The sequence below is a fragment of the Rhodamnia argentea genome, chromosome 1 (genome assembly GCF_020921035.1).
Source record: "Rhodamnia argentea isolate NSW1041297 chromosome 1, ASM2092103v1, whole genome shotgun sequence".
Lineage (NCBI taxonomy): Eukaryota > Viridiplantae > Streptophyta > Magnoliopsida > Myrtales > Myrtaceae > Rhodamnia > Rhodamnia argentea.
Genome location: NC_063150.1, coordinates 9030561 through 9055827, shown reverse-complemented (window position 1 = coordinate 9055827; position 25267 = coordinate 9030561). Strand labels below are relative to the sequence as shown.

The 25267-nt window shown below is 40.9% G+C and overlaps 4 protein-coding genes and 1 pseudogene across 4 annotated transcripts; 2 read left to right on the top strand and 3 right to left on the bottom strand.

Moving 5' to 3' along the window:
* The first annotated feature begins 723 nt into the window (after positions 1–723).
* On the top strand, positions 724–2070 carry LOC115740294 (annotated as a pseudogene).
* Positions 2071–2333: 263 nt separating this feature from the next.
* Positions 2334–6100, bottom strand: LOC115740293 (WAT1-related protein At1g09380-like). Its single transcript, XM_030673777.2, has 7 exons — positions 5907–6100; positions 4496–4558; positions 4075–4191; positions 3682–3931; positions 2933–3091; positions 2654–2805; positions 2334–2548 (listed from the first exon to the last, which is right to left on the bottom strand). The coding sequence occupies exons 1-7, from the start codon at positions 6083–6085 to the stop codon at positions 2362–2364; spliced, it is 1107 nt and encodes a 368-aa protein (XP_030529637.1). The 5' UTR covers positions 6086–6100; the 3' UTR covers positions 2334–2361.
* Positions 6101–10438: 4338 nt separating this feature from the next.
* Positions 10439–15392, bottom strand: LOC115740292 (WAT1-related protein At1g09380-like). Its single transcript, XM_030673776.2, has 7 exons — positions 15214–15392; positions 12053–12115; positions 11718–11834; positions 11349–11598; positions 11028–11186; positions 10750–10901; positions 10439–10622 (listed from the first exon to the last, which is right to left on the bottom strand). The coding sequence occupies exons 1-7, from the start codon at positions 15390–15392 to the stop codon at positions 10439–10441; spliced, it is 1104 nt and encodes a 367-aa protein (XP_030529636.1).
* Positions 15393–18197: 2805 nt separating this feature from the next.
* Positions 18198–21057, top strand: LOC115740270 (ABC transporter I family member 20). Its single transcript, XM_030673755.2, has 7 exons — positions 18198–18388; positions 18997–19130; positions 19405–19524; positions 19706–19801; positions 19964–20116; positions 20246–20323; positions 20409–21057. Exons 1-7 carry the CDS (start codon positions 18226–18228, stop codon positions 20646–20648), a joined length of 984 nt encoding a protein of 327 aa, XP_030529615.1. The 5' UTR covers positions 18198–18225; the 3' UTR covers positions 20649–21057.
* A 489-nt stretch (positions 21058–21546) lies between these two features.
* On the bottom strand, positions 21547–24208 carry LOC115740291 (WAT1-related protein At1g09380-like). Its single transcript, XM_048285206.1, has 8 exons — positions 24018–24208; positions 23129–23191; positions 22918–23034; positions 22533–22782; positions 22170–22328; positions 21896–22047; positions 21698–21772; positions 21547–21658 (listed from the first exon to the last, which is right to left on the bottom strand). The coding sequence occupies exons 1-8, from the start codon at positions 24194–24196 to the stop codon at positions 21580–21582; spliced, it is 1074 nt and encodes a 357-aa protein (XP_048141163.1). The 5' UTR covers positions 24197–24208; the 3' UTR covers positions 21547–21579.
* Positions 24209–25267: the final 1059 nt, after the last annotated feature.

Genomic DNA, 25267 nt, shown 5'->3' with positions numbered 1-25267 from the left:
GCGATTTGAGTTCTAATCAGCCGATGAAATGCAGGAACCGCTGCCTCCTTTCCAAAGTCAGTCTATTAGAAAGACCCGCTTCTGTTTTGACCGTTGTAAATCTAAAAGCTCATATGTACGAGCTAAAGCTAGGACACGAAAAAAATCAAGCGTGATTGACGACACTTCGGGAAATGAACACATTTTGACACCGGTAACTCATGAGCAGAAATTGTCCATCAGGAGGGACAAAAAGAAGAATGGCGACGAGATTCCCATGTTCGATACCGCACGCACGCATGGAATCCGACATCATACAAAAAAGGGTTGAATCAGGAAGATCAGAGTGGTGAGAGCTTACTGGAACTTCACCATTAATCGCGCATTAAACAAATGTGCAGGTTCGTTTCAGCTCGAGCATGTCTTCTGCAACTGCCCAATTTTGTTCTGGGTGTCTCCGCTTTAGTAATGGGCAAGTGTATGCCGATTTCAGCTCGTGGGAGATGTGGATTTCGGTGTCCTTGTTGAATTGGCTCATTGGTGAAGCTGTTCGATCATATTGAATACGAGTTTGGTGGTTGAAGTATTCGAATTTCGGTAGTTAGAGATAGTGATTCGATACAAGATGGAAATAGGATTCGCATGAACAAACTAGTTCTCATGTAAAATGATTCATCTCTTCTGATCATGTTCGATGTTGCGACGAACTAGTGAATGGTGAATGTTTTCGAATTCCGTTGGGACATGGGAAGAATGGGGCAAGGGTTTGGATTATGTATTGGAAGAGCAATTGCAATTCGGCAAAATTCAATGACGGACACAGTTTTCTCGTTCGAGAGAATAGTAATGTAAGAATCCAAGAACCACATGACATTCTCATTTTGAAGAAGTACCTCTGTAACCATTAATCAAAATATGCTCTTACTCGTTTATGTGAATTGTTAGTGCATGCTTTCCTCGGTGATGCTTATAACAGGTAAGACTACCATATTGAAGATATTAGGAGGGAAGCATTTGGTGGGAGCCTCACATGGTCCGCGTGCTCGGGAGATCGGCATTCCATGACATGGCTTTGGCATCTTCCGGGGATCTCTGTTACCTTGGAGGAGAGGCAAGTTCTCTTCTCTCCTGATCTTGTTGTCGGACCGCAGTTCCTTGTGATGCGGCATTTGAGCTGATGCTGTTCTCTTCTGCTTTGTTCTTTATAAGTTGTATGCTACTGCTTCGCATTCTGCGACTGGGGATTGGAGGGAGAGATTAATCCTGATGTGATTACTATACTTACCTAGTAAACTATGCATCTCCTGATATAATTGTTCCTTTCTTGTTTCCTATTTCATTCCGCAGTGGAGACGAGAAGTTGCTTTTGCGGTCTTTGAAGTTCCGATACAGATGGATGTCTCTGCTGAGAAAAATGATATTCCGGGTCGTAGGTATAGATCCACAAAGAAGAGCTCAGCTAATCAAGGTGAAACAATAACTTTCAGGACAGCAAATGATTCGAAAAATTCCAACGGAAAAAGGGAAAGAAACTCAGATGAAATTTTGAAGCATCTGCCAAATGTATATGATGGGCATTCATGAAGCTTACACCGAAAGCTATATATATATATGCTAGTAGTTCTACCATTTACGAGAAAGTAGCTGGCTTGGTCATTTACTTTCTAAGGTGCTAGACATTGATTTATCCTGGCGAATGCATAAGGTTTCTGATGGCCAGAGAAGGCCGAGTGCAAATTTGTACGGGACTCCTCGAGCCATTCAAGGTGCCTGCACCTTTTAATTCATGCAAGAGATGAGGAACGGCAGAGAAGGAAAGAGAGGAAGGCAAAAGGTCTCCCTGAGTACGAACAGCAAATCGATGGAAGCCGGGTCACCGGTGATCCAGCTTGTGTTGCTGCCCAGCCATTGATTAACGGTTGGGCTGGTGGAAGGTTGCACTCTACCATTCCTGGTGAAGAAAATTACTTCTTCAGCTCAACAGTCAAGCACAGACATCTCCAAAACTTTTCACGCAGAATAATCCCCACATTGGTGGAAGGCCGGCTTTCAGGGTTTCACCGGTTCTTCCTTTTTATCTGTAGTGAGTGATCGTCATTGATCATGAATCAGAAAGGAAGAGCCTTGAGTGGCTTCAGAAGTGAAGAGCACATTGCAGCAAACTAGAGTTTGATTCTTCCATAAAATTCTTAATGCATGATACATAGATTAAACTCCTGGCATTTGCACCAGAGCTATAAGCTCGACAGAGACCGGAAACCTAAAAGACAGAGAAGATGCACGAACACGATCAGATGCCTGAGAACTAGCGAAACTGCATCAAAACTTTGTTGATACCCGACCAAGAAGTCAGATCAAATTGTCTTCTTGTATGCAAAATACTCAATTGTGATCATGTTGACCGTCGCCGCCATTTCCGTGTGCCTGAAACTGCAACTCCAAGTCTTCTTTCTCTCTATTCTTCGCTGCTGCTTCCATCTTCTCGGCGATGTTTGCTTGTTTTACCTCCTTATCCTTTCCCCAGAGAACAGAGTAGAGCCCGGCAATGATCAATACAGACCCCACCAATCTACAATCAAAAGAAATGAAGTACTCTAGGTGAACACTTTACTGCAATTTATAGACAGCTCCAAAATAGTAGAATTTTGTATAGGTAACACGGTCGGATGCGTACGTTCCCACGAACAATTTCTCGCGAAGAAGTGCCCAACTCAGGATAGCCGTGATGACGAGCAATAAAGGGCTGAAGACGGAGGTGTACAAAGGACCCTTCCTCTGGACGCACCAGGTCATAACGCAGAATGCCACGGCCGAACATACGAAACCCTGAATTTGAATTAAAATCAGCATGATTTTTGTCCACAGAATTTCCTAACAAGTTACTGTTGCACAAAAGCTAAACGAGAGCCCTCCATTATTTGCCAAAGTTCTTTCAATATCCACGACACGGTACCGCATAAACAGCTGAGATGAGCCGGATTCCAGATCTTAGTGACCATGCGGCAACACGGTGTTCCACAGCTGCACTGACGGCCGCACACTCGACGCTGGCCATGAGACACATCAATGTTGTGGTGGTGTAAGGAGCTGGAAACTTAGTACTCAGTTTCGCCTAAATGTACACGAAACAAGCATCAGAAAAGTGAAGCGCACTCTTAAACTCTCTCTTCCATGACAATGCTCGATACTCGAATTGGTTTACGAAAAGTGAAGTGCAACACTTGTCCTAGCAAATTTGGACATGAATTAGTTATTTATAGAGACAAGTGCACTGGAAGTCTTAAAACTTGTAACGAAAGCGTAATTAAATCTTAAAAATTTCAAAAAGTGTAATCAAGTCCTAAAACTTATCACGAAAGTGAAATCGAGTCTTAAACTTTTAAAGCGTGCAATCAAGTACTAAAGCTTGTCATGAAAATGCACTCCAGTGTAAAAACTTTCAAAAAGCGCAATCAATTGAAGGACTTGACTTCATTAATCCGATAAGTTTTAAGACTTGATTGCACTTTTTAAAAATTTTAAGACTCAATTACACCTTCGTAGCAAGTTTTAGAACTTCCAATGCACTTATCCTTTATTTATATAATTTGACGAAAAGCATAATTGCAAAATATAAATCTGGGATAGAAGCAAAATAAGTCTTTTCGAAGTTGCTAACTTAAAATTTCAATATGAATATTCAGTATTAATGTTTTTCCTCACTTGGATGATGAACCACAGTGCCCAGGCAGCAGAGCTAGCAAAGAGAAGGAAAGGTCCCAAGAAGAAGTTGCCCTTCTTGGTAGGGTGTTCGTCTGTCATTTTCTCTGCGTACTTCCAGTGGATGGCCGAGCTACCGATTCCGATCTCGGGTCCATGGTAAAACGAGAGTAGCATCGCTCCACCCACGCAGACAAGTGTCCCGATCACTTTCGCCTGCCCCGCCTTCGACTTGATTCCAAGCGATTCTTGTCTATCCAAGACAAATCACGAAAACAGTGGACAGATTGATTTGAGGGCGATTGCATATGGACAAGTAGTTCCAAATGCAGCATTCGAACAACTAAGTTAAGGAGCAAAAAGGACTATGGGACGAAGTAGTGCTATCGGACGCACCTGAAGATCAGTGCAAACAAGAACGTCACGGCCGGGAGGATATTGCCCAGCGCGCACGCGATCGTGGGCGTGGAATTGTTCAGGCCGACGAAATAGAAAACTGGATTCATGAAAGCCCTGCACATTTTTCAGGGAACCTCCAGGTCATGAGCTATAGTTTTTTCGGCAATCTGAATCATGATGATAAATAATGGCACAGGGTGAGTCCTAGTGCAATGTCGGGAAAACTGCAAAAAAAAAATCCTAAACCTTTTGCACTTCCGCCAATTCAGTCCTAATTTTTTTAAATTCGTCGATTCGGTCATCAACATTTCAACTTTTACTGATTTAGTCCTATCGGCCGGAAGTCGCTGAATAAAGATCACATGATTAACTCCAAAATAAGTATTCAAGATTAAGATTCGAGGGATGTCTTACATACCCGGTGAGAGAACACATAAAGATCTGGAGCAGTATTGGGGCTGTGATTTTGGGTCTTGTCTTCCTGTAATGGACCATAAGCAATGTCAATATTCTCGAAATCATTCATTCAATTTTACCAAGCCACAATCGCTCTCCATATTCTTAAATGACGTTCAAGGATCCAAACTAAAATGAAACTCTTGGACATGATAAAACACCGCATTGGATTTTCATAGTTAAAGTGAACTCTTTTCGATAGAGGTAAGAATGGTTTCGCTAGATATGCTAGGTGTTCAAATTACCGGAAACTCATGGTAATTTCATACCCATCTGGGTATCTATCATTTTTCAAGTCCTAGAAGAAATCTATCATATCATGACGTGAGGGAATTTTTGGTCAACAATTAGCGCGCAACTTTCACCATTCTCCGCATCACAATTGGTTTTTCCCTGTGATGCAAAAAATTCGTGTGTCGTGTACGGGGGGAATTTCCTCGTGAAGTGGGAGGTGACGTGGCAGCCATGCAGGCTCACCCAATCAAGCCGTTTCAAAATGGGTCAAGTCATTAAAGGAGCTCGTCCCACTCCTCCTTAATGAGCTTGACTTGTCATGGATGAGGGCCTCTAATTAACTTAGCTTAGGGTTTCGGTCTCACTTAAGCTCCATAGTGAGACAAAAGAAAAAAGATAAAAAAAAAAAACAACACACGAGAAGTTGTACTTAGATACATTCAGATCCATTTAAAATTAACCTAAATTTTCTTTCTATTCCTTATCGATAAACCGACCGTGTTTAATCTACTGTGAGAATAATAGTCTATTTTGACCTAAAAAAAATAAAAAAATTATAAATTATAAATTGTGGTGGGTCCACTCTTTCGAGAGTGCGTGGCTTGCAACATAACGTTGTTTTTATATTCGGTCAAAAATTGTTATGTTATCAAAATTCTGTAATTTATCGGTGCATTTGTTGTTTTTTTTTTTTTTTTTTGCAAACCGCCGTACGACCATCACCTTAAAAGAAGTGGAAAGAGACTCCTGTTTTTGGGGGGTTAATAGACAAAAGAACAAAAGCAAATCAACCTTTCTTAACTTTTTGGGGTTAATAGACAAAACAAAATCTGTGTGTATTGGTCAATTTGAGCAGAAGTTAGAAGCTCTCTCTCTCTCTCTCTCTCTCTCTCTCTCTCCCTAGAGCTTGTGTGACGCTTACGTTAGTCTTGGAGACCCAAACCAGAAGCCATGCATGACCAGATAAGCACTCGAGAAATTACCATGGAAGCTAACGATGCATGCAAGAACTGAGAAGAACGTCATTTTCCACACGACATCAAGATTTTAGTCATCCTTTTGTCGCAGAAGACGGTATGCATCGAAGATGGGGAAAAAAAAAAAAAAGTTTTCTCTCGACGGAAGTCGTTTGAGGTTACCTCTCCAGGATAAGAGCGAAAGGGATGGTGGCGAGGGTGGCGAAGATTTGGCGATAGGTGACGAGCACGAAAGGGTTCATCCCGCTGTCCATGGCCAGCTTAGACGTTATGTTCATCCCCGCGTAGCCAACTTGCACCATGACCATGGCCAACAATGGCATGAAATCTACACTTCCCATTTCTTCTCTCTCTCTCTTCTTCTTCTTCTTAGACTATATGCTGATCTTCTTTGGACAGATTCTAGAGAGAGAGAGAGAGAGAGAGCTTCAATTTAAAGGAGAGAGAGAGAGAGAGAAGATGCAAGTGCAACAGAAAGGTAGCTCTTTTTTGAGTTTTATGGGGAGAAAGAAGAGATGGGTCCATCATAAATGAAAATGAAAGAGAGAGAGAGAGAGGGTCCAAGAAACATGACTTGCAACAGGTGGGCGCATGCAAGGGACAAGGGGCTGCCACTACAATCTAATAAAAGCTATTGCGCCTTTCAGTTAGAATTCCCTTGCTATCCTAACATCCGATGGTCTGAAAATCTCGTATACTAAAGTCATTTGAGCGATACTGATTTGGCCTTCAAACTAGTCGATTCCAATGATAGATTGTCACATCCTCAATCAGTTACATCATATTCTCAACGACACTCTGCCACACTAATACTATGTGTGTATATATATGTGTGTGTGTGTGAATTTCATTAGTCAGTCTCAACGCACACTACCTTTTTTTATATATATATTTTGGAAAAATGACGCAAATGGTCCATCAACTTTGATTATATGTGCAATGTGATCCATGAACCTTTAATTTATTCAATGTGGTCCACGGACTTTAGCTCCAATGTACAATATCGTCCTTTAACTTTCGAGTTGTTCAATATGATTTTTGGACTATTGGTACATGTTTAATTTAGTTCCCCGACTGTAAGAAAATGTTTAATATTATCACGGAACTTGAATTACTAGAAGGGTAGTATAGCTCATGACTAGATTTGAGTATTCACAAAAAATCAGGGACTGCATTGAACAAATTGAAACTCCATATACGACATTGCACGTTAGGCCAAATTCAGGATACATATGTGCTAATCTGGCTTGTCCCACACACAAGCCTTCAAGCAACCAAACAAGGCTTGAGTGCGTAGCAAAATATGTAGCTAAGAAAGGCTGATGATGGAAGTCATCCGTGGGCTTGTGGTGATCTCTCTCGTAGCGAATTTCACGTGAATCGATTACTCATTGCGTTTGCTACGAGTTGTCGTATAAGCTAGCGCGTTTGACAATAAAGTTCATTGCCAATATGAAAAATAATCATGAGGTTTCCAAGGCATTAGCTCTCATGATTGGTGGTTTGATTTAGCTCGTTGCAAGGGGTTGCTCGACCCAATTGTGATGGGGGTGCGCTTAATGCGCTACAGCTCCAGCATAGAGACCAGACATTGGCAAATGAAAAATTCAAGAGAGTTTATTTGTCAGAATATATACCAAATTCCAGAACGTTATCCTCGTGATAAATTTATTCCAAATTAATTATCATCTCATGAAAATGTTCAAAACCAGCACCCCATAACCGCCTTTGTTTCAAATTAATTTGTGTCTCACGAAAAATCCTTAACTGATACCACTAGCTCAAATGTACTCTCCATGTTAGATCGCAAACTGCTAACGGAGCATAGAATTGTCTTGGGGCTATCGGTTTGAAAGTTTTCGGGAAAGGAAAATTAGTTCGGATATAAATGTGTCATGACATGCTAGTTTAGGATTTTTAATGGCATTAACCTAATTTGTTATGTATGCGTGGCCAAAATAAAAAAAAAAATCGTTCCTAAATGTTTGCTAATCCAGAAGAGGGTGCACAAATTTGAAGTTTTGAACTGAAACCTACCCGGTTGGCCAAAGAAGAGAACTAATACCCTACACGGTTCGCTCAAACATCCATCTACTCTGGATTTTGAAAAAAACAAGACAAAACAGCCTTAATTGATGAATTGAACCTCATAATTACTACGTTTTGGGATTCTGGTGCTGCTTCATTAATGGAACATCCTCCACATCGAGTCTCTCAAAACCTGGCTAGAAAACAAAGTCGACCGAACCCAGATCACAAGATCACAATTCAAGTCCCATTCATGATCTCTCTTCCTCACGATCCATCTGTCCCATTCTTGAAAGTAGGGCTCAACAAGTCACTCCCTTCAATGAATACTAATTTCATTTGTAACGAATCTATTATTGAGTTATGTACCTGTAAATTATTACAAACCAAGGCAAATACAAGCCCATAAAATTTTTCTTGTAATAAAAAAGTTGTCAATAGGTGCATGGCTATATGTCAATGGGCACAACAGGGGCTACATAGTATTTTTCATTTTAAGATTTGATATTACTCCACTTCATCTTGCACTACAATTCACTAATAAAAAATGGACTTTGCTTGCACAATAATTTTTGGATGACCGTGAGAATAACAGTATGTTGTTATATATAAAATGAGGATCTCGTTTCTGTTTTCCTCTAGCTCTATTCTAAGTAACCAAAACCGGCCTAAGAATTGATACAACTACACAATAGAAGTATTACATTAACAGAAAATTAGGCAAGTTACTTACCTATGTACTCCACACAAAAATAAACCCTTTGACATTTTTTTAAGCTCGAACTTGACCACAAACTCTCATTCTTGCAATAATATCTCTAACAACATAGACGAAGTCATAATTCAAGCGGTCCTAATAAAACATCAACCGACTCCACTCAAGAAGTACATCCTATTTCAAAATCAAGCTTGGCGATGACTATTCATTCCTTGCTGTGAGTCCCATTAGATTATACTGACGGACTTCAGACGAAAAATGCTGAGCAATGAAGGAAAAATCAGTGTTCAATTAGGAAAGGGTGAAAAAAAAAACACACACACACACACACATTGAGAAGCATCTTTGGTGAGGGCAAAGTGAAGCTCTTCTTTTTCCGCCATAGTGGGTCTATAACCATGCATTGCGTAAAAATTTATCATATTATGGCTCTGTTTGTTTCGCAAAAAATTAAGTTCATTACACAAACAATTTGTGTTCAAACATTTGTGTAAATGCTGGATGTACTTTTTTGTTCATTGATTTTTGTTAGTGACATGAGCGATCATTTTTCGAAATCACTCAATTTTTCTCGAAACAAACGGAGCCAATGTGTGATTTGGACTCCATCGCAATGCTGACAGCTGACAAGCCATGATGGAGATGAAACTCTTTCTTTCTAACGTGTGGTGGTCTCAAATGGAAACAATTCAACTCAGGAACCGAATCGAGAACCAGTTTTTCTTGAGTAGCACGGTTTTCTCTCTTCATCTTTTTTTCCTTTCTTTGTTAAAAAAGATTATACATACGTTGAAGATGGGTTTCAAATGTAGGAAGTTTCGAAATCCATCAACGCCTTAATCACTATGCCACATATTGTTCACACGGCATGTATCCAAAAACAATAGTTGTATGAGTTAAAGTTAGCCCTGATTTCTAGGTCAACCAAGAAAAAATCGGCCAGTTTGGGTTTCAAGCTGGTTCCTAAGGGTGCATATGGTAACGCTCCAGAAACGCGTATGGTGTTCCCAAAGTGTTCCGGGAACACTTTTCAGAAATTGGAACACTTTTGGAGCAGAAACGAGAAACAAAAAATATTTGTTTCTTTGTTTCCGGAACACTTTTTATCAAAGCTTTTGAACACATTTTATAACGCAAGAGGAACACTTTTTGCAACCTTTTGTTCCCGGACTACTCCTTCACACTTTCAAAGACGACGACTTTTTATCAAAGCTTTTGAACACATTTTTTTTTTGTAGTTACCAAACGCGTATCTATTCCCAAAAATCGTAGCCGGGAACAGAAACAGAAAAAAGTGTTTCTGTTCCAAAAGTTGTTCCGGGAACAGAAACGTTACCATACACACCCTAAGAGAACCGACTCTAATGAGGCAAGTTTCAAGATTTTGATTTGGGGCCAACTCATCCTAAAACATATATCATCCCTACCCTTATCCCAACAAATCATTCCTTACCACAATGGTAGTTACCGTTGTCTGACGAGTGACCATTACTTTGATGTTTCCTTTGACGGAGTGAGTGTCGGCATATTGAGATTCAGAGAGGGCAATCACTAGGGGCCCTATACTTAATAGTTTTATATTCAGTTTCTGAGAGGCTTTTATCCAATTCTATCCTATCAATAGATCTGATCACGAGCTTGATGGCTCATTGGGCACTCAGGCCTGAGCCCGCTCATTTAAGCCCGCCTGGCTTAGTAAGACCAAATCATGTTACGAACGAAACGTAGTACATTCATATGATGCTCATGCCCAACTAAATATGCAAAGAGATGAGATCTCAAAGGGGTGTCTTTCAAGTAGATGACTTTCAATGAAGGACTGCTCTCCAATTATGCTGGGATTACTAACTCTTGAGGTGTCAACATGTGCAATCGGTTAGAATATGAGAAAACATGGACCCGGGAAGTCGAATCTTATTTGGATTGTTATTTAAGCGACTCATGAACATCACTTTGGATCTTGCCGGCTTTCGCCGTTTGCGTGCAGATGAAGCTGGGACTCCGAGTCTTCTTTCTCGTGGTGCTTGGCTGATGCTTCCACCGCGTCGTTGATTCTTGCTTCCTCTGCGTCCTTGCCTTTACCCCACAGAACGGAGTAGAGCCCGACAATAATGAACACAGCCCCCACCAATCTGAAATTCAGAAGGAAACAAAGAAATCTCAATTACTGCATCATTGCCAATTTGTAGATCCTCGGAGATTGTACTCCTTCGCATTTTATATATCCTAACTTAATGTTGCCATAGAAGGGATACGTACGTTCCGACATATAATTTCTCACGAAGGAGTGCCCAGCTCAGTAGGGTCGACATAACGAGCAACAAAGGGCTGAAGACGGAGGTATAGAGCGGGCCTTTTCGGTGGACACACCAGATCATAACACAGAAGGCGACCGCAGAACACACAACACCCTAAAATTGAATAACCATCAGTATTACCTTTGTACAAACCTATTTCCCATACTATTGATGCATGAAGAATCACAATAAAGCCACTCGAATATTTGCTGAAGTTCATTCAATATACAAGAAGCGTACAGCGTAGAAAACTGCAATGAGGCGGATCACAGATCTCAGTGACCAGGCAGCAACATTATGCTCACTAGCAGCACCAACGATCAAACATTCGATGCTGGCCATGAGACACATCAGCGTTGTGGTAGTGTACGGAGCCGGAAATTTAGGACTCAATTTCGCCTAAATTTGTTACAAAACAAGCATCAGGAGATTGAAGCACACTGTCAAACTTCCTCATTGAGATAAGTTTGTTCCCCAAGAAGAAAGATGTAGGAAACACTCAAAAAAGTAAAAAAAAAAAAAAAAAAAAAAAAGAAGAAGAAGAAGAAATATTTCACTTACTTGGATGATGAACCAAAGTGCCCAGCTAGAAGTGCTGCAAAAGAGAAGGCAAGGTCCCAAGAAAGAGTGGCTTTTGTGGATGGAGCGTTTATTTGTCATTTCCTCGGCATATTTCCAATGAATGCCGGAGTTGCTACCTGCAATGGTGTGGCCATGGTAAAATGAGAGCAGCATCGCTCCGCCCACGCATAGCAGTGTTCCGATCACTTTCGCTCGCCCTGCCTTTGTCTTGATACCAAAGGACTCTTGTCTATCCAAAAACATTAACAGATTATGCGAAAAACACATTAAAGAGTCAGAACAGAAGAACCCCATTGCATTTTGCTGAGGAGTTCCGAACAGGTTCGAACAAATAGATCAGTACAATACCCGAAGATCAGGGCGAACACAAATGTCACAGGTAAGAGGGTATTGGTCATTGCGCCTGCGATCATGGGACTTGAATTGTTCAGGCCCACAAAAAAGAAAACTTGGTTCATGAAAGCCCTGCACATTTCGGTTGAACCCTCAATTCCACAAACATCTTTTCTATTCCTCTCTCTCAACTCTTGAGGGGTAGAGAAGGGCATTGATCTTCTCGTGCATTAGAACGCTACGTGTCTGCATTTGTGTTTGTGTTTGTATTGTAGCAAACGATGCAATAAGCATTGGCAAATTAGGTTGAACTCGTGATTCCTAGGACATAGTGGTGGATGCTTACTTACCCAGTGATGGAACATAAAAATATATGGAACAGGATTGGCACTGTAATCTTCGGTCTTGTCTTCCTGTAATGGACAATATGAGGAATATGGAATAGCCTCAGAGTCGAAAATCGACTACGTTACGATAATCTGTATAAGGGTATTCATGTATTGAATTTTCCAAAGAGAGAGAGAAAGTTTATGTATTGAAGAAACTGGTACATCTACTGATACCACTAATTCTACGGCAAAGGCACATATTGCAATTGCTGCTTTCAGAACTCTTTTGCCTAAGGAAAGAACCCTAGGACATACACATGCATCTGGTAAAGTAGGAAAAATTCATCAGTATTTCTGTTTTCAGATTTTCACTTTGGTAATGCATTTTTCTTCAAATAGGTAAACAGGTCTATCTCGTTTCTTAATTATGGACATAATGAATATAAAATGAAACTCGAGGAAATGAACACCATTTTTCATTTCTCAGAAAACCCTTTTTCTCAGATAGATAAATTGTCTAAATAGCATTTTTTTCTTTCCATAGCCCAACAAAAGAAGGAAGTGAAAATGAGAGATTTAGCTTGGGTGAGCTTGTCCAATTGGATGCACCATTACCAAGACAAACCACTTATCCATAAGTGGTAAACAAAATTTTCATAAACAAAGATGGTTTTAATTGGTAAATTGGTTGCCAAATCTAGGAAATCTATAATCACTTCAAGTTTGGTGTATTGATTTTTGGAAGAATTGCCAAAAAAAAGTCTCAAATTTATTGCAAATGTGCCAATTCAGTTCTATAACTTTTTTTTTTTGTTAATTTAGTCTTATACCTTTTATATTTGTGCCAATTTAGTCCATCCGATCAATTTTAGCTGGAAATTGCTGATGTGGGCAGCCGGCCCCGACGTTGATAATTTTAGTAATTTTTTTTCCTTGTTTTTCCTTCTTTTTTCCTCTAGGTTCGGTGATCGGTCGGAGGAAGAAGGAAGGGAAGACAAAAAAAAAGGGAAAGAAAAATATTAAAATATTATTAAATATGTCTACATTAGTGCCATGTATGAAACCCTTCTAGGTCAGCGATATCCGACAAAAATTGGTTGGATGGATTGAATTGGCACAAATGCAAAAAGTTAACGACTCAATTGACCAAAAAAAGTTTAGGATTAAATTGACACAAATATAATAGATTTATAAATTTTTTGGAATTTTCCCACTAGTTTTCAAATATAAGAAATCTACGACTTTGTAAGACATTTTTTTTTCAATGGACAAATAAATAAATAGTACACTTCTTTTATTTGTATTTTTTAAAATTATTTTGGTCCCACACCTTATTTAGGGAAAATTCCAAAAAAGGGCCCAAAGTAATTTTGTTTTCTCAAATAAGGGTCCCGAATGAATCCTATTTCAAATAAGAATATAAAATGATATGGTATGTTTCAAATAAGGACCTAAAGTGGTCATAGTGTTTCAAAAAAGGATTTGGCCTAAAGGATATTTTCGTCATTTTCCATTTTGATTTTTTTTTTTTTCATTTTTTTCCTATTTTTTCCTTTTTCTATTTTTTAGAAGTTAAAAAAAAAGGAGCAAGAAGATACAAGCGGGAGGGGGATGCCCTCCCGCTTGTGGCCGCCGCCCTATCGCCGGTGGGGCCACGTCCATGGCCTATGGGGTCACCGGCCTCGCCGACTAGTGGTGAGGGCCTGGTAGCGGCGACCAAGACCCGGCTTTGATCGAGGGCGGCGGCTCGCCCTCGGACTTGGGCAAGGGTCGGTGACCTTGCCCAGATTTGGGAGAGGGCTGCGGCCCTCTCCCGTTTCTGGCAAGGGCCACCGAGCCCTCGCCTGCGGTCGGCGGGATCGCCGGCCCTCGTCGAGGTGGCGAAGACCCCGCTGTCATTGGGGCGACGACCATTGGAAGGAGGGCTTGCCCTCCCTCCTTTGTGTGTGTCTTTTTCTTTCTTTCTTTCTTTTTAAATTTTTTGCTAATTTTTAAGGAAAGAGAAAAAAATATTCTAATAAAAAAGAAAAAAATATCAAATAAGTAAAAAGATAAAAATTCCCTTGAAATCAAGCCATTTTTTGAGATTTTATGATCATTTCAAACCTTTATTTGAAACAATATTCACTTCAGACCTTTATTTGAGAAAGTAATGGCATTTCAAAACCTTATTTGAAATAAAGTTCACTTGAGACCTTTATTTGAGAAAACGAGAGGACTTCGGGCCCTTATTTGAAAATTTTCCCCTATTTATAATGCGATTCCCACACCAACTTTTCCTCTAAAGTGAGATGTGGCGTGGCAGTTGGCACTCATGCATGTGTCAATTCAATCCATTTGGTCAATTTTGGCCTAAAATGCACGGTTGTTATAAGAAATCTTCACGTGGACAGTTTTAATAAATTTTTAATTTATATATATTTTATTTTCTTTGTTTTTCCTTCCTTTTTCCTCTAGGTCCGGCAACCGGTTAGAGGAAGGAGGAAGCGAAGACAAAAAGAACAAAAAATAAATATAAAATTTTAAAAATATTAAAATTGTCCACGTCAGCGTTGTCCGTGCCACGTAGGATGGTCGGTATCCACGTAGGATAGTCGGTATTCACGTCAGCGATGTTCGGTTAAAACTTAGCTGGATGGATTGAATTGGCACAAATGTAAACGATTTAGGATTCAATTAGCAATAGGTTTACGACCTTTTTGGAATTTTCCCATTGGTTTTCAAATATAAGAAATCTACAGCGATTTTGCAAGACAATTTTTTTTTTTCAATGGACAAATAAATAGTACACTTTTTTTATGTGTATTTTTTTAAATTATTTTGGTCCCACACGTTATTTATAATGCGAATCCCACCCCAGCTTTTCCGCTAAAGCGAGGGGCGGCGTGGCAGTTGGCACCCATGCATGGCCACCTTCATCAGCCGTTTCAATTCGAGTCCGTCAGTTCGGCCAACCAAAACATGAAGCAAGTAATTAAGAACTCCTTCACTATTCCTTAAACGACCTCGTACTACTACTACTACTACAGCAAAGCTCTAATCCATGCTTTAATCAAGTTTGAGCAGAAGTCAACAAACAATCCGGAGATCATGCCTAATTGCACATCACATTATAGTAGTGAACTCAAAAAGAAAATATGATCCAAATGGAATGGAGTTGCTTGATTACATTGATTATTTACCTCTCCAAGAGAAGAGCGAAAGGGGTGGTGGCGACGGTGGCGATGATCTGGCGGTAGGTGACGAGCACAAAAGGGTGTATCCCGTCGTCCATTGCCAGCTTCGATATGAAGCTCATTCCCGCGTATCCCACTTGCACAATCACCATGGCTAAGAATGGCATTGGATCGAAATTTGCCATTTCTTCTCTCCCTCTATAGATCCTCTCTGAACTGATCTCAGAGATCAGAGAGAGAGAGAGAGAGAGAGAGAGAGAGAGAGAGAGAGAGATGGAAAGAGACCCTCAATCCGAAGAAGAGCGGGAGAGATGCACAACGCAACAGGAAGGTAGCTCCTCCGGTTTTTGAGTTCCATTGAATTCCGTTCCACTATAAATTAAGGTTAGAGAGGGAGAGAGAGAGATGTGCACTGCAACACTTGTTGGCGTGCATTGGACGAGGGTCACCAGATTCTGAAAATTAAAACTGATGTCATTGGCTTTCAGTCTTGAGTTTTTCTTAGGGCTTTGGCATCTTCTTCTGGCTTGGATTTGCATTTAGAAGCATTGAAGCGACGACATATATCGGCGGATTGTCCAAGTTTAATGGTGGCTTAACGTGGGCGAGTTGATCATCTCTCTCGCATAGCAAAGTTCTAGTGAATGGCTTCATTCCTAGCTCCAAGCGCAGCACCCGTCTCATTACGTATAATGTTCATTTTCTTTTTTATAAAAAAAAAATGTGAAGTGGTGCCTCAGTGGCCACTAGTTCAATACTGGGGTGATGAAATAACGATAGCTGAAATCTGGCTTGATGTGCAATGTAGTCCCTACATTTTGAATTTGTCTAATGTCGCTCTTGAACTTTAGCCATGTGCAATATCACCTACGAACTTGTAATCTATTCAATGTGGTCCTTGGATTTTTAGTAAATGTTCAATTTAACCACCGGATTTTATGAAAATGTTCATTGTTGTCTCCGAACTTGAACTAATGCAAGGACATTATTGAACATTTTCATACAGTGCAAGGACTAAATTGAATAGGTATCAGCAATCGAAAGACTAGATTGAACAAATTACAAGTTTATGGACGACATTGAACATTGGAATGAAGTTCGGGGACCACATTGAACATTATGTTAAAGTTCGGGGACTACATTGCACCGGCCAAAATTCAGAGACCGTTTATGTTGATATTTATCTAATAACATACTTTTTGGGCAATTGTAATCCATGAATCTCTACTTGGTTTTATGTCAAAATTTTAGTTTTATGAAGAGAATAATTTACTTCTCCCTTCGTAAAAGGACAAAAAGAACTTTGCGAAGGTAAGCGAAAGGTCCAGAATTTTTTCCTTCTTTTTTGGTTCTATCATGAAGAAAGTCGGTAACACTGTTCTCAGTCCCCCCATTCAATACGATTTCATATATGTAGAGAATAGGTGAGTTTTTGATGAAAAATGTAAGCAAGCCTTCGACTTGTTGTACAAGGACGCATTTTTCGGTTTCTTGGAGAAGGAGGACTATCCGTATCCCGACCTAACTTGCGCGTGTAGCCAAACACCCCCCCGGGCGGGAACAAGGATTAACCAGTTCAACTCCAATTATCGTGAAATCCAACTCAATCACATCGCATGTTTGTCATTCTAACAATGTCCGTGTCACGTATCTCGATGTCTAAGTCATCTTCAACCTATTAAAGTATGGCGATATAGTAATGTTATGGAGAAAAAGAATTCTAATTTTATGATTACATATCTAGACTTGACATGCGATTTCGCGAATCTTGATGTCACCATGGCCAATTCATTTGTAACTTCCAATTTCGAATTTATGTTGGTGAATTGAAACGTGGGATTAGTTTTTTTTTTTTTTTCAACATTGGTTATTGAACACATTAGTGGATTGGACATATTCATTTCCCGTCACCATGGGCTTGATGGTTTGTCCACAAGAGTTCTGAATTACTTCTGTTCACCATGTCCAGCAGCACAGGATGAAGAAGAACAAGAAGAATACCTTCTCCTCAATGCCTTCAATGCTCCGTCGCAACGACCCTAGAGCAAGCACAGATCCTTCGAGCCCAAACTTCCAGAAGGAAAGGATGTCTAAGAGCGGTCAAGTGTGTGCGAGAGCGAGCAAATCTGTGTGAGAGAATGAGCGATCACTCGCTCATTCTTGACAAAGAAAAGTTCGGAACAGAATCAGGATTGGATTAAAATTTATGATTTTTTTTTAGAAGGAACTAGGCCTATATAAAGAGATCGTTTAGGTAAGATTTTTTTTTTTTGCATTTATAAAAAGGACTATTATATAAATGAGTTGATCATTAATGGATTCGACTTATTAGCGTTTTAAGGACGCTTTTTTCACGCAGTGTGCAACCACAAACTGTAACTCGGTCTTCAGAGTTCGTGAATCGAAATCGATCTATAAAGCTGGTCTCTCTTGCTACAATTTATTGTACCAACAATCGTAATTCACTTCTAGTAGAACTCGCGATCTCTATTGCCTTCAACCGAAAAGTATACTTTACACGAGACAAGCTTTTGATCGGACGGCTGACACAGCACATGATCTAATTGCCGATGTTGACAAAACTAAAGTCACGGGAAGGCATTGTCACCAATTAATTAAGGGGTAGTTTGCTCTATTTACTCGAAAAACTTGTGACATGAGTCTTAAGCTGCATTCTTCGACAATCAATAATATGCCCTTAAACTATTTCGTCCGAACTTTATGACGTCCGAAAAAAATAATCTCTCTGATGGGAAAGATGGACTTCACATCATCTTTGAATGGTTACTATCGAGTAGGCACGTATAGTAGCGACCCGCATTTAGAGTGAGTCGGTGATTCGACTCAATCGACACTTTTCTGGTCAGCAAAAAAGTCAAGTGAGCCACGTAAGCCGCCGAAATTTTCTATTTTTGTGGTGAGCCGACCGGCCCTGTGCCACGTCACCTCCGCTCCGACCCACCTAACTCAGCAACACCCGCCATTTAAAACCGTTCGCCGACGCTGGTGGGGGTGGTTATGGGGGAGAAAATGGCGCCGACCGTGGAAATCAACGGCCTTAGTTTCACGTACCCGGGGATCGACGGCCATCCTCCGCCTGGGTCCAAACCTCTCATCGACGACTTCTCTCTCACCCTCGATTCCGGCGACCGCTGTCTCCTCGTCGGATCCAACGGCGCAGGTTCGTTTCAACTCAAGCATGTCTTCTGCAGCTCCCCAATTTTTGTTCTGGGCGTCTCTGTTTTTGTAATGGACAAGTGTGTGCGGATCGCAGCTTGTGGGAGATTTGGATCTTGGTGTCCCTGTTGAATTGGCTCATTGGCGAAGCTGGTTGATCATATTGAACTTGAGTTTGGTGGTTGAAGTATTCGAATTTCGGTAGTTGGAGATAGTGATTCGATTTAAGATGAAAATAGGGTTTAATTTTGCAAGAGGGGAGAATCAACGAATTCTCATGCACAATGATGTCTCTCTTCTGATCGCGTTCGTGCTGGGATGAACTAGTGAATTGCGAATGTTTATTGACATGATATGCGTTGGGACATTAGAAGATTGGGGCAAGGGTTCTGAAGTGGTAATTGGGAGAGAGTATATGATTTGGCAAAATTCAATGATGGGCACATGCAGTTTCTCGTTCGAGAATAGTGGTGTAAGAATCTAAGAACCACATGGCTGGCACCCTCATTTTGAAGCAGGGGTAAATCTGTTGTAACCATGAATATGAATTGTGCTCCCAGTCATTTATGTGAATTCTTAGTGTATATTCGTCCTCGATGATGCTTATAACAGGTAAGACTACCATATTGAAGATATTAGGAGGGAAGCATATGGTGGAGCCTCACATGGTCCGTGTGCTTGGGAGATCCGCATTCCATGACACGGCTTTGACATCTTCTGGGGATCTCTGTTACCTTGGAGGAGAGGTGAATTCTCTTCTCTCCTGATCTTGTTGTTGGACCGCCCACTTCGTTTTGGTACTGCGTTTGCGCTGATGGTGACTCTGAAAAGTTGTTAATTTGGATTGTAATATCCCTTCTCTTCTGCTTTTTGTGATAAGTTGTATGCTACAGCTTTGCATTCTGCGATTGGTGACTAGAGGGAGAGATTAATTCTGATGTGATTATTATCCTTCTCCAGTAAACTATACAATTCCTGATATAATTGTTTCTTGTTTCCTTTTTCCTTTTCATTCTGCAGTGGAGACGAGAAGTTGCTTTTGCGGGCTTTGAAGTTCCTATACAGATGGATGTCTCTGCTGAGAAAATGATATTTGGGGTGGCAGGTATTGATCCACAAAGAAGAGCTGAGCTAATCAAGGTGAAACAATGACTTTCGGGAGAGAAAATGATTCAGAAACAGTTTTTTTTTTCAAAAAAGAAATGCTGAATTTTAAAATATATACCAAATGTATATGCTGGACTTTAATATGCCTTATGCAAAAATATGTATGCTTTTATTATTATGAGAAAGTAGATGACTTGGTCATTTGATTGTTCAGGTGCTAGACATTGATTTATCCTGGAGAATGCATAAGGTTTCTGATGGACAGAGAAGGCGAGTGCAAATCTGTATGGGACTCCTGAAGCCATTCAAGGTGCCTCCACCTTTAATTCATGCAAACACGGAGCCCGAAGAGTTCTTTATGTTTAAAGAAGATGCCCTGTTATTCCGGTTTTGGATTTTGGAAGTTCTTGTTGTTCACTTTTGCTAGTTTTGCCCTTTCGAGTACTCATGGATTACATCCTTCCAAAAGTAGGTGCTGCTTCTTGATGAGATAACAGTGGACCTCGATGTGTTAGCAAGGGCTGATCTTTTAAAGTTTCTCAGAAAGGAATGTGAAGAGAGAGGTTCGACAATTATCTATGCCACCCATATCTTTGATGGCCTAGATGATTGGCCCACACATCTTGTATGTAGTTATCTATTTCTCAACTTAAGTTGATCATTTCGCTTTCTCTATATCAGTGCTGGGATAAACTATAAAAAGTTTGCATGGCATATTCCTTGTCAAAGCAAATTTATCGCTCCTTTTACTCAGGTGTATGTGGCTCATGGAAAGTTGCAGTTGGCAATGCCGATTGATAAGGTTAAGGAGAGTAGCAAACTGTCTCTGATGGTAAGTTTTCCATTCATAGTGGTCTTGTGTTTTTTTAACTTGGTCAACATAGATGTTTGATCTATCATGACAACTATCTTTGCAGAGGACGGTAGAGAGTTGGCTGAGGAGAGAAAGAGATGAGGAACGACAGAGAAGGAAAGAGAGGAGGGCAAAAGGTCTCCCCGAGTATGAACAGCAAATCGATGGAAGCCGGGTCGCCGGTGATCCGGCTCGCATTGCCGCACGGCCGTTGAATAACGGTTGGGCTGGTGGAAGGTTGCACTCTACTATTGCTGGTGAAGAAAGTTGCTTCTTCAGCTCAAACAGAGTTCTCAGACAGTAGTCAAACACGGACATCCTCGAAACATTTCAAGCATAATAATTCCCTCATTGATGAAGGTTAGCTTCAGAGGTTTCATTGGTTTTGCCTTAGTTTATATGCTGATTTGATAGTCAAACGAAAACCATCCAAAGAGGGGAAAGTGTTCAGTAATATTTTCCCTTTTCGGCTGAAGAAAGCATTCAGAAGCATCTTGCTATTTTATTTGGAGATATTTCGGTTTCTTATTCTTTTCATTTGTTAGTTATATTTTTCCATAAGATGGGCTTTGCAAGTTGTAACAGACCTCTTCCTATTCGACTAGTCCTAATTTGGCGCCTGGGATGAGTTGTACCATCTTGTCTATTGCTGGAAACTAAAGAAAAGTTTGATTATGCATTCGAAAGGTGTTTCGATTGCACTGCTTTGTGAAGTCCCGTCTGCTGTTCGGTCTGATGCAATCCTGATTGGCATTTCCTTGCCAATTGACTTTGGATTTTACATGATCTTTGGTAGTGAGTGATCGTCATTGATCCTGAGAGTAGCCTGGGATGAGTCGTACCATCTTGTCTATTGCTGGAAACTAAAGAAAAGTTTGATTATGCATTCGAAAGGTGTTTCGATTGCACTGCTTTGTGAAGTCCCGTCTGCTGCTCAGTCTGATGCAATCCTGATTGGCATTTCCTTGCCAAATGACTTTGGATTTACATGATCTGTGGTGGCAAGTGATCGTCATTGATCCCGATAGTAGTCAGAAATGGAAGAGCTTTGAGTGGTTTTAGAAGGGAAAAGCACGTTGCAGCAACTAGAGTTGATTCTTCCATAAAGTTCATAGCGTGCTATTTCTTAATATGAGAAAACATAAGTAAACGTGCCTCCGCTTGAGCATGGTCTTCTTCGTCCAAAAAGAATATATAATGGATCGTTTTCTTGTAGGGGTCATAGTCAATTGTGGTCATGTTGAACGTTGCTGCCGTTTCTGTGCCGGAAGCTGCAACTCCAAGTCTTCTTTCTCCCTACACTCCTCTGCTGCTTCCATCTCCTCTGCGATCTTTGCTTTATTTGCGTTGTTCGCTTGTTTTTCCTCCATATCCTTTCCCCATAGGACAGAGTAGAGCCCGGCAATGATCAATGCAGACCCCACCAATCTGAAATCAAAAGACATGACGAAATGAAGAACTCTCGGTGAATGATTTGTTGCGAATTTGTAGACAGTTCTAGCATCAAATGGGATTGCGAAAGCCAAAACCGTGGCACTGTCGAATACGCACATCCCGACAAACAATTTCTCTTGAAGAAGCGCCCAGCTCAGGATGGCTGTGATGACTAGCATCAAAGGGCTGAAGATCGAGGTGTACAGAGGACCCTTTCTCTTGATGCACCAGGACATAACGCAAATCGCCAGGGCCGAACATACGAAACCCTGTGCTCAACTCGCGTTACTTTTTGTCCACAAAATTGCCTAATAAATTATTGCTGCATAAATACTAAACGAGAGCTCTCCATTAGTTGCTATAGTTCGATCAATGTCCCACGACACTTTACCGCATAAATAGTTGAGATCAGCCGGATTCCGGACCTCAGCGACCATCCAGCGACATGGTGTTCAACAGCTGCACCAACTGCCGCACACTCGATGCTGGCCATGAGACACATTAATGTCGTGGTAGTGTGAGGAGCCGGAAACTTAGTATTCAGTTTCGCCTGAGTGCACCATGAAACACGCATCAGGAAATTGAACTCTCAGACTCTCTCTTCGATGACAATGCTCAACACTACGAAATTTGACAAGTGAAGTGCAACACTTGTTCTAGCAACTTTGGCCATGGATTAGTTCCTTTCATGAACTGATGATAGGAACAATTTCAGATAATACTGTAACAGAAGTCAAATGAATGTTTTCCTCACTTGGATGATGAACCAGAGTGCCCAGGCAGCAGAGCTAGCGAAAATCAAAACGGGTCCCAGCAAGAAGTTGCTCTTGTGGGTGGAATGTCTTTCTGTCATTTTCTCCGCGTATGTCCAATGAATCCTAGAGTGACCGATGCCGATGTAGGGTCCGTGGTAAAAAGAAAGTAGCATCGTTCCGCCCACGCAAACGAGCGTCCCAATCACTTTCGCCTGCCCCGCCTTTGACTTGATTCCAAGCGTTTCTTGCCTGTACAAATCACGGCATATGTGAACAGATTGTTGAATACGGATTACAGATTGTACTAGTAGGTCCAAATGCAGCATTCGAACAACTAACTTAAGAAAAAAAAGGGATGGGACGAAGTAGCGCTGTCGGAGGCACCTGAAGATCAGTGCAAACAGGAAAGTAATGGCCGGGAGGATATTGCTCAGTGCGCACGCGATCGTGGGCGTGGAATTGTTCAGGCCAACGAAATAGAACACTTGGTTCATGAACACCCTGCACATTTTTTTTGTGGAAGCCCAGCTCATGATTAGCTCCAAATAGAAGACTTGGTTCATCAAATTTTCTTTTGATTTTACTTCTTACTCACCCAGTGACAGAACATAGAAAGATCTGGAGCAGAATTGGGGCCGTGATTTTGGGTCTTGTCTTCCTATAATGGAACCTCAGGAATGTGAATAAACTCGAATCATTCTTTTGATGATGTTAGAGAATTAAAATCAAATGAAAAGTTCTCGAGATGAAACACAGCCCTAGATTTTTCGATTTTTCAAGAAAACTCATTTTGACGAAGGTAACAAAATTCTCACGAACGCGAGTGGTTTCAATTGATATATTTTGCTTTACTAATTATGGGAAGCTTAAACCCATTTCGCCGGGGGGTACCGCTTTTCGATTGTCAGAAATCTATGGTTATCATATGAGACAACTTTTGTCAACAACGGCACACATGTTGATCTCGTCCTACTACAGCACAATTCAAGTCCAGACAAAAAACTTCCTAGTACAAGGGAGGTGACGCGGCAGCCATGCAGCCCCACCTAATCCTGCCGTTCAATTGGTCCAGTAATTAAGCCTCTAATTAACTTAGCTTGCTTAGGGTTTCTGCCTCCATTCAAGCCCTACAGCATACACTTACCCAGCGACAGGAAAACAAGAGTAGCGGACTTAAATATTTGCAGATCCATTTGAACTATAACCTAAATATTCTCTCTAATTTTCTGTTTTATTTTGGCAAACAACCTTGCCATCATTAATTTAAAAGAAAAGGAAAGAGCATACGCATGACCAAAATGAGCACTCAAGAAATTTTCGCTATCCTTGCTAACAATGCGTGCGTGCATGTTGGGAAAAACGATGAAGAAGAACATCATTTTCGTCGCAAGCCCAGATTTATTCATCTTTTCATTGCAGAGGAAGCTGTGCGCATTGACGATCGGCAAACAAGAGCATTATTGATGGAGTTTTTTCAGAGATACCTCTCCAGGAAATGAGCAAAGGGGAAGGTGGCGAGGGTGGCGAAGATCTGGCGGTAGGTGACGAGCACGAAGGGGCTCATCCCGCTGTCCATGGCCAGCTTCGACGTTATGGTCATTCCCGCGAAACCCACCTGCACGATCACCATGGCCAGGAGGGGCAAGAAATCTACATTTGCCATTTCCTTTGTTTCTCCTGGTTCTCTCTCTCTCTCTCTCTCTCTGAGCTTGTACACTGATCTTCTTTGGATAGATTCCAGAGAGAGAGAGGGAGAGAGAAAGAGAGAGGCTGCGGAAAGATGCAAGAGAGAGGTTCAATATAAAGGGGAGGGAGAGAAAGCTATAGCTCTTTTCGAGTTTCGTGGGAAAGAAGGGAGTGAGATAGAGATGACTTGCAGCACTCGGGCGCATGCATGGGACAAGGCCTGCCACTGTAACTTACTAAAAGCTGTTCCGCCTTTCAGTCATAATTCCCATTGTCTTATTAATGCCGTGTATCACGAAAGATTGCCGCATTAAGCCCTACGATCGAATGTGATTAGACCTCCATACAAAGTTGACCAGTATAATGCATTGTGGCATCATTATTCGATCTAACTCATCCTCGCAATAGTAGTCCGTTACGTTGTCCGATAAGTATCAAATTTATTAATCAGCATCGGCGCGCTCGTTCTTTTTCCATTTGTGATCGTCTCTCTCCTTCCCTCTCTCTCCTCACATTTTCAAGCCTTCGAGCTTGAGTGCATAGGAAGGTATGGCAAAAACAAGGACGTGCCCCAAAAAATCTGCTTCTCCTCGTGTCCTTCTCCATGCATGCATTGTCATTTCACATAGCTTAGACAAGCTTTGATGATAAGAATCATTTCTGTTCATGCAAAAAATAGGGGGTTCGTGGTGATCTCCTTTAGAGCGAATTTCATGTGAATCGGTTATGCATTGCGTTGGCTACAAGTGCCGGATTCGTGTGAGCATGTATAAATTCATTTATGTGAAGAAACATAATTAGTGGCTTTCCATCTTTTGACTTGCATTAAGTTTTTCGATTATGACATGAATGTGGTTCTTGGGTATTAACTCACATGATTAGTGGTCCAATTTTTTTTGGTCGAATTAGTGGTCCATTTAGCTCAATGCAGTTGTAATGGGGGATGGATTAAGAAACCACAGCTCCTATATAGACTAGACAAATGGAAATACCACTAAAACTTAAAAATCGCACCCTCATGCCACATTTCATCTAGCAAAAAAAATGT

Coding starts and splice junctions, on each gene's coding strand:
- LOC115740292 (XM_030673776.2), bottom strand. CDS start 15,392: ATGGCAAATTTCGATCCAATGCCATTCTTAGCCATGGTGATTGTGCAA. Junction 12,116..15,213: donor TTCGCTCTTCTCTTGGAGAG/GTAAATAATCAA, acceptor TGTCCATTACAG/GAAGACAAGACCGAAGATTA. Junction 11,835..12,052: donor TTTTTATGTTCCATCACTGG/GTAAGTAAGCAT, acceptor CGAAATGTGCAG/GGCTTTCATGAACCAAGTTT.
- LOC115740270 (XM_030673755.2), top strand. CDS start 18,226: ATGGGGGAGAAAATGGCGCCGACCGTGGAAATCAACGGCCTTAGTTTC. Junction 18,389..18,996: donor CGTCGGATCCAACGGCGCAG/GTTCGTTTCAAC, acceptor TGCTTATAACAG/GTAAGACTACCATATTGAAG. Junction 19,525..19,705: donor GAAGAGCTGAGCTAATCAAG/GTGAAACAATGA, acceptor TTGATTGTTCAG/GTGCTAGACATTGATTTATC.
- LOC115740291 (XM_048285206.1), bottom strand. CDS start 24,196: ATGGCAAATGTAGATTTCTTGCCCCTCCTGGCCATGGTGATCGTGCAG. Junction 21,773..21,895: donor GAGAAATTGTTTGTCGGGAT/GTGCGTATTCGA, acceptor TTTTGATTTCAG/ATTGGTGGGGTCTGCATTGA. Junction 21,659..21,697: donor GATATGGAGGAAAAACAAGC/GAACAACGCAAA, acceptor AGAGGAGATGGA/AGCAGCAGAGGAGTGTAGGG.
- LOC115740293 (XM_030673777.2), bottom strand. CDS start 6,085: ATGGGAAGTGTAGATTTCATGCCATTGTTGGCCATGGTCATGGTGCAA. Junction 4,559..5,906: donor TTCGCTCTTATCCTGGAGAG/GTAACCTCAAAC, acceptor GGTCCATTACAG/GAAGACAAGACCCAAAATCA. Junction 2,806..2,932: donor TCATCTCAGCTGTTTATGCG/GTACCGTGTCGT, acceptor ATTCAAATTCAG/GGTTTCGTATGTTCGGCCGT.